Below are 8,716 nucleotides of genomic sequence, written 5' to 3' on the forward strand. Positions count from 1 at the left end.
AATGTCTAACATCCCATATTCATCAGCTGTTGGCAGTCTGATGTATGCGATGGTATGCACATGACCAGATATTGCACATGCAATGAGAGTTGTGAGTAGGTACATGAGCAATCTAGTAATAAAATATTGGAATGTTGTCAAATGGATTCTCGGGTATTTGAGAGGTACTTCTAGCAAGGCATTATGTTTCAAAGGATCAAATGATGCTCTACGAGGATATGTTGACTCCGATCTGGCTAGTGATATTGATACAAGGAGGAGTACTATAGGGTATGTTTTTACTATAGGGGGAACTGCAATTAGTTATATTTTTAGATTGCAAAAGGTTGCTGCACTTTTAACCATTGAGGTTAAGTATGTAGTTGCTACTGAAGCTAGCAAGAAGATGATTTAGTTACAACATTTTCTAGAGGAATTGGGCCAGATGCAGGAGGGTAGCCCCTTGTATACAGATAGTCAGCGTGCCATTCATCTTGCAAAGAATTCTTCTCTTCATTCAAGGACAAAACACATTTAGCTTAGGTACCACTTCATACAGTGTGTTTTGGAGGATGGGCAGTTATGGCTAGAGAAGATTCACACAAGTGACAATCCTATAGATATGTTCACAAAGGTAGTCCCACGGGAGAAGCTAATTTCCTCCTCAGTTTCTCTTGGCCTTCTTGACTGAAAATCGTGGAATTAAGGAACATCTGAGTCCAGGAGTTTTATCTAGTGGGAGCTGCAAGTTCAACAGTGTCGTCCATGATCGGTCTCCAAGTGAGAGATTGTTTGGTGTGGAGCCTGATTAGTCTCCAAGTGGGAGATTATTGATATGTGACGACTGATCATACAAGTACTATACACTCATTATATATCCTCGCCAGGGTTTGGGGGTGCAGCCCCCAAGGAAATTTTTTTTGTCATTTTTATTGAAAAAAAATTGACATTGAAAAAACCCTAAAAAATAACCGACTTTGAGTGTTGCCCTAAATATTGCTTGTTATAAGCAGCTGTAATGTAAAAAGGCATTGTAATGGTGTTGTACTGATTTACTGGATAATAAGAAAATATTGGACGACTGTATTATGTGGATGTAGCCCATCTTGGGCGAACCACGTTAAATCTCCGTGTTATCTGTGTTATGCATTTTTCTTCATCTTTTGTGTTTGTATCTACATATAATTGTTAATTTATATTTGCTCCAGATCTGCCTAAACCCTAGCAGGTAAAAGAGTCTTGTAGGATTTCATTTATGAACAATTCAAAAACCCATTAGTGGCTTTGCTTTCCCCAAAATAAAACTAAAGAAAACTATAATGACAAAATTCTTCATCAAATTTTGGGGTTGTAGAAAATTCAAATGGTATAATTATAAGATGATACTTTAATGTTACACTATGCGTGCAAGAGGTACGAAGAATGGTTTACAAATTTGATTATTATGTGTATATTATTTAACAAATGAAATATGCATATTCTTAAATTAAGATAATATCTCATTTTGATTATTAAATTTTTTTCTTTAAATTCATTACGATAATATTTTTATTATTATTTATGAATATCATATACTTTCAAATTTGATATCTCTCCTTGTATTTTATATAGATTTTTAAAAATATAGATATTCTAGTTTAAAAATATATTCTAATTTAAACATTTTACTTACTCCAATCTATATCATTTCAATCACAACTCATAATATCTTATTGATCCAACTGAAATTTAATTCTAAATATTTTTATTATTATATAAGGTGCGATTTATTTCGTTTCACATCCAAATACCTATATTATTTACCATAATTATTGGGTAACCCATCCTTTGTATAAATAAACTTTCCCCAAGGGATCAGACTGCCAGAAGCATTTTATAGCTTTCTTTGTAGCCCGATTCGTTTGGCGAAAACCGACTAGTTTTTTTGGGGGTTTCTCTGTGATTTAAGTGTATTTGGATCGACTAACCCGATTTCTGTGCAACATCGGATATTGGAAGATGGCCGGAAGTCAGGAAGAGCCCACTCTCACACGACCTGAGGAGGAGAATGACGATGATGTCGCAAAGGAGGAGGACACCGGAGCTCATGTTGCCCCCATTATTAAGCTTGAGGAGGTTGCAGTCACCACTGGAGAAGAAGAGGAGGATGCTCTCCTTGACCTGTAAGTACTATTTACTAGATTTATGGTCATGTCTGATTTTGATAGGATAATGTTTTCATGGAACCGATTATCATTTTTCCGGTTTATGGATTTGATGGGCTGTTGATAAATAACCCTTATAGTCGAGGGTATATTCGATGCCCTAGTTACTATGTTGGCTATTTGGGGATTCGATTTTCTGTGCATTTGATTGGTTTTTCTCCTTAGATGTGTTCGATCAGCTCTGCTTTTTAGATGATTTTGATCGGTTCTACTTAGTGGATGCTTTTGATCCGTTATTGATGATGCGTTTGATTGTTTATTGATTATTTATTTATTTATTATTTTTCTGGAATGGTGATGTATCTGATTGATTTTGAGGGATGTTGTTCTTTTGTGGATTTGATGGTTTGGGTTTTTTTGATTAATAAATAATCAACACTCACTCCACACCAAGATGAAATGCCCTATTAAGCGGCATTACCGTTTGGTTTAGAGGCAATGCTTGATAGTTTTTATGTTGCCAAAATTTGTCTTGTCCTGTTAGGGTGTGGTTCGTGCACTGGGTGTAGGCGTATTGGATTGCTTCTGTTTACCCTGAGCTGGTTCATGGGCTGAAACCAAGAGTTTAAAATTTGAAAATATATAAGGTAATAGCACTATAAGCCAAGTCGGAGTGGCTGTGACTGAAAAAAGCAACCCTTACCTTGTACAAGTTGCTTTAACACGGAAAGTATGCGCAGCAGGTCTTGAATCCGGGCCATCGCTATGTCAATCGCTTTTTGCTTTGACTAGACCTTGGCCTGTTGGATTATCTTTGTATGATGATCTCTTCATGAGTTTTTTGGGTGTTTGACGGGAGTGTTTGTTCTAGTGATCTTAAATGAGCATCTGTAGTTTATTAGGGTTTTGATATTCTGACGGCTCTTAGTTTCAGGTGCCCCATGAAATGCTATTCCAGGTGTCTGATGACATACCATTGTGTTGAGGCACTATCATAAGTTGTTTGTAGTGTTTTTATCCTCTTGTGGGGCCTTATTAATAATTTATCCTACAACGTTGGTCTGTTGTGGATCACTTTTTATCTCTTTATATGAGATGATTTGGTAACCCATTGATCGCCTAGAAGATTTCTTTGCCAGATAGTGGATGGTTTGTTAATGGTTTTATTCCACAAACATATATTTACTTTTAACGAAATAATTTTGATTATCTCTACATGGGATGATTTGGTCACCCATTGATCGCCTAGAATACCTCTGTACCAGATAGTGGATAGTTTATCGAGGGTTTGATTTCTCAAATATCTCTTTACTTCTAACAAAATATTTTGCACTCATATTTTACTGGAGATTATATGATGAGTTGATTGTAGATGCTTTCTTGTTTTAACATAATTTGTAGTCAGCTTAATGGTTTTTTTAAATGTTTCATTCTTTTGCATGTTTAATGATTATGCAGGAAAGCAAAACTGTATCGGTTTGATAAGGATGGAAATCAATGGAAGGAGCGTGGTGTGGGAACAGTGAAGATACTTAAGCACAAGGAGACTGCTAAGGTCCGTCTGGTCATGAGACAGTCCAAGACATTGAAAATCTGTGCCAACCATTTAAGTAAGTTGTTGCAGTTAACTTTTATTTGTAGAATGTTTTTGTGAATGGATACATTTCATTCATGGTTGAATTGTTTTTCTGCAGTTTTGGCATCAATGTCATTGCAAGAGCATGCTGGTAGTGATAAATCTTGGGTCTGGCATGCAACTGATTTCTCAGATGGGGAACTAAAGGATGAACTCTTCTGTATCCGTTTGGGTTCTGTGGAGAGTAAGTAGTCTTCACACTTGCAATGAACTGTTGAATGCTGAATTAGATGCTTAATTATCAGCTGTCATTGATGTTTGACTGATCATTCTCGTCAAGAAATATTTTTCATCTATGTTGCAATAATTTTTAATTGAGTCTAATAGGTTTAATAAGTTCATCACTGACCAGTTTTTTTAATTAATAAAATATACATATATTATTATGAGTTTAATGCTGTAGATGATTAGATGTTTATACAGAGAACACATATTAATAAAGGGCTAAAAGGCAACGGGAATAACTTCTAGTTTTTCTAGATATACCATGCGATCTCTATGATTTGCGTAAAAATAGCAAACTAAAAAGGTGTGAAACTGATTTGAGAAACCAACCCAAGAGGCATACAAGCAATCCTGAGCTTCTTAGTCAAAATTACATAGAAACCAAATATATAGTCTATAATTCATGACAAAGACATGTAAAGTCCAATGAAAGGAGAGAAATATGTATTCTATTGATCCAGGTGGCAACTTGAATTCTATGAATGATGTCAAGGTTGGATGGAATCTTTTACTCAGCTGTGAAATTTTCAGTCAAGTATCACTTTATTGTCAGTTGTAACCGCTACACTCAATTATGCCAATGTTGGTTCCCTTAGGTGAGAATGCGCTTCTCCACATTTCCCCCTTGTTCCTTTTTCTTTGGTGGCGGGTGGCAGCCCCAGTATGGTTCAAGGGGAAGAAGCATCATTAATACCTGATACCACTTAATTCTTAATGATGGAAGACAGTGACAAACTGTCACTTGATTTTACACCTATTAGTTCCTTCCCTCTTCACTAAATTTTACAAATATCTACACATGCATTTGTATTGGAAACTGTCACATGTGAAAGACCGCTGTTTCATTTTACATGTTAGTTCCTGTGTGTATTACGGTTATTTATGTATTTGTATGCATGCATTTGAGTCGGATCTCTATTTCTTCTTCGAAAGAGCTGTGCACAGAACTTTTAGATTAATATAATTACAATACAGATTATATCTTTCTATTGGTTTCCATATTATTGTGTCTTTTTGTTTTCATTCGTTTAATTGACACCATATCACATTGAATCCTCAAATTTTGCGTGTTGCCCACTTCATTTGCTATTTGATCTGGATCACTCGTTCCTTGTTGACACTTTCATCCTGCCATGCTAGCTAGTACTTTAAGTCCAGGTTTTGACTCTGCATTGCTTGTCCATTTGACAAATTGGTGGATCATGATGGTTAGACATTCCTCCTTAAGATCCGATCAGGCAGGGTGATATGACTCTAGCTTATTTTATCAAAGCCAGAATCCCATAATATATTTATCCAATTTCTTTTTTAAAATTTTGAACTGGTTTATAGATCATCTTATTATTCTTTTCTACTTCTCATACCATAAACATTGTGGTATGCAGTTTTAGCAACAGTAAGTAAAAGGTTTCTGAAATTTTGGGGACATCAAGGGATGCTTATTAAAACAACATAAACAAAACTAAAAGCAGCTGAAATTTCAAAAGTAAATACAATGTGCTGGATTTGTAATGACAATTTTACTACATTTTAGAGTGTTTTAGTATTTTTTTCTTGAAAAAGTCTCTTTCATTTTTATGCACCAGATTGAGCAGGCTGCAGAATCTTGAAAAAAGGGGGCATGACCACTAAGTCTGTAATGTCCCCTACTGGGTTTAGACCCTATTCAACCATAGTTAATCTATTTTTATATATTTATGACTTAAACTAGGTTGATTAGGGAACAATCCATCTTGACATGACTCAAATAAGGGCCGTTCCATAGTTTGCTCTGTAAATCGCTCATTCAATTTATTATTTCTATATATATATATATTTATACATTTGTATATATTATTTATTCTCAGTTATTCTTATAATATATTTTTACTGTAGAACAGTTTCTATAAAGTATTATAATAATTATTATGTTATTATTTATGATTATATTAATATTAAATTCTGCATAAGAACGTTATCACGCTTCATGTAATTAAGCATACATATTAAAAACATCCCATGTATTCCACCGAGAACATAGATATTACTGCTGTAACTCCATAACAGTGCTGTTCCAAACTCATCAATGGTCTATTTTTCTAGTCCATCCCCCCATAAGCATACGTGTTCAGCCTCCTTTTATATTGCAACTCCCAATGGTCATGTCCTTTTGAAGTAGTCTTCCCTTTAAGGAGACACGTCTTATATTAATGGCTTAATTGCTCTTCAATGATTAGTTTATTATATAACTTGTATAATCGCTGCCTTAGTTCTCTTTGACCACTTAAAATTAGTTACTCATGTAAGTCAATCCTCCTTATCTTAATCGTATTTCTCCAAGGAAAACACACTTCAATTGTATGTTGATCGTTGTCTATAGGATCGTCTGCCGACATTCATTATTCAATCGTATGCCTTGATTGATCAATATCCATATGCTATCATTCTTCTGTTATCAATTATCATTTGGTGTATTGATGGGAATCATAGGATCGTATCTTCCCTCTGTTTGATAAAGGTAGTGTGGTATACCATGGCCATCGACTTATGGAATCTGCTCGAACCTGGCTCTATCGTTATCTTCATCCCGTGTCAAAAGTTGACAGTGTGATCGCTTGAGGGAGAATCCAGTAGTTTTAAGACAATTTTCTTCGATAAGATCATCCTAATGCGAGTCTTTATTAATGCAAAACTAAATATTTTAACTTCTAGTTGTTGTGTACAATATGTCTATCATAATAATGATTTATTCTTTATTTGAATAATTTTAGAATATTATCATTAATGAATATTAATTAAATAATAATAGTAAATATTAAATAAATAAGTGATTATTTATTGTAATTAATCTCTCATTAATAAATATTATATTAATTAATAATAATTATTTCATTTAGGATTTATATATATATATATTGATCATGGGAGGGACATGACAAAGTCCTGTTTGAGACATTGGGGATGTCACCTAGACCCCCGAGGATGCCTCTCCCTGGAAGACAGCCACACATAACTGGTCATTTATATTGAGAAGTCTTGCTGAATTCATAGCTGTTGTGTACACATTTATTCTTGAATATTGATAATCGTTATCAAAGCTAGCTGAAAGATCATGATGCATGTGCAGAATTTTCCTTTTGGAATTCACTTTTTTTCATGATATCTTTGAACTACTAAATAAAGCATGGTTCCATCTCCTTCTCCAGTTCTTGCTTTTTCTTGTACTTGAGAAAATCTGTGATATATTTGTCCTCATGCAAATCATATTTTCTAAATAGCTCTCCATGCTTCTAGGGACAAAATAAAATCAGCAACTAATCTAGCAACTACCATTTTCATTGTGATGCCTGGTATTATAATCTGTTACTTCAACTTGCGTACATCATTCCTAGCATGAATTATTACATTGACTCGGGATAGTTATCCTGATCTGAGGTAACTCATAATTCTAATCCTTGCCGAATTTACTTTTAAGACGTATGCTTGGATCTGTTGTGCAGAACACAGTCCCAATGTGGGGATGAATCTACACTAATGCTTCTTATTACAGTCTGAATAACATAAATGATAACCTCCTTCATAATCACCATAGTCACCATTACTGCCATTTTTCTTTTTGGAAGGCATTTATGATTATTGTCAAATTGCCTTCACTATAATTTTTCTTATTGTTGACTTAAAATTTCAGTGGCTAGTTTAAGACTCGCTATGAGTGTTTTCCCTTGTGTAGTTTTAATCAAATTTAACGCACTGCTATCCTTTTTTTCAAGATGCCTCCAGAAGTCCAAAACACTGCCATATTATTTATATCCCAAATGAGCAGATTTTGTTGATTTATTTTTATTTTGGAGTCTCTTACCATTTGCTTTTTATTATATTCTTAACTGTAGGCATAATTTGAGAATATCGTTGTGTAATTGTTTTTGTGGGCATATCTCACTACTTTTTTTATGCAGATGCTAAAAAGTTCAAAGAAACGTTTGAGAAGATTGCTGAGTCCCAGTCAAATACAGCAGAGGGTGATGAAGCCACAGAAACACCTGCCGAAGCCACAGAATCAGCAGCTGATCTCATGCAAAACTTGACTGTTGAAGACAGAAAGGAGGAGGTGAAAGAAGAGAGCAAAGTAGAAGAGAAGAAAGAAGATAAGCTAGAAAAGGAGAAATCTGCTGAATCTGAAAAGGAAACTTGATTGATTTTTATTGCAAGCTTTCTTATATGCTTTTTGAGAGAAATTCCAGGAAAGTGAACTATTGTAGATGCTTGTGTATTATTGATAGTATGGACACTGTAGCGTGTTTAATGCATTTTTTGTGAGTGCTCTTGCCGAGGTTATTGTTTGGTGTCTTCATATTGTCATATGAAATAGCTATTTGTTTTGAACAGGCACTACAATATAGGTCAGATTGTCAGAGTTGCAGCTCAATTATTATTTTTCCCTCGTACTAGTGAAAATTCTGTAATCCATAATTTTTCATGAAACATTGTTTAGACATTCTCCTCTTTACAAGTTAAATTTTGAGCCATCTTATACAGATTTTGATGGCATGCATATGTGCTTGATCTGGTCATTTAATATCCAGTTCAATAGGAGCATTGTGCTTGATATGATTATTTAGGTATGAAGCATAGAAGAGTGGGTTGCGATTGATGTCAAGCTGGTTGTTGGCTGTGGTCATATTATGTTATATCTGCCTTTGTTTGAGAACAAAGATATTAAATATGGACGGTTATTTTCAACTGAAAAAGCTTT

General features: G+C 34.5%; 1 protein-coding gene across 1 annotated transcript; it reads left to right on the forward strand.

Annotated features, from left to right (window-relative positions):
* The first annotated feature begins 1,818 nt into the window (after positions 1-1,818).
* LOC131051003 (ran-binding protein 1 homolog c) lies at positions 1,819-8,458 on the forward strand. The gene is made up of 4 exons (XM_057985326.2): positions 1,819-2,141; positions 3,582-3,733; positions 3,818-3,943; positions 7,920-8,458. Exons 1-4 carry the CDS (start codon positions 1,978-1,980, stop codon positions 8,153-8,155), a joined length of 678 nt encoding a protein of 225 aa, XP_057841309.1. The 5' UTR covers positions 1,819-1,977; the 3' UTR covers positions 8,156-8,458.
* Positions 8,459-8,716: the final 258 nt, after the last annotated feature.

The sequence above is a fragment of the Cryptomeria japonica genome, chromosome 6, assembly GCF_030272615.1.
Source record: "Cryptomeria japonica chromosome 6, Sugi_1.0, whole genome shotgun sequence".
NCBI lineage: Eukaryota > Viridiplantae > Streptophyta > Pinopsida > Cupressales > Cupressaceae > Cryptomeria > Cryptomeria japonica.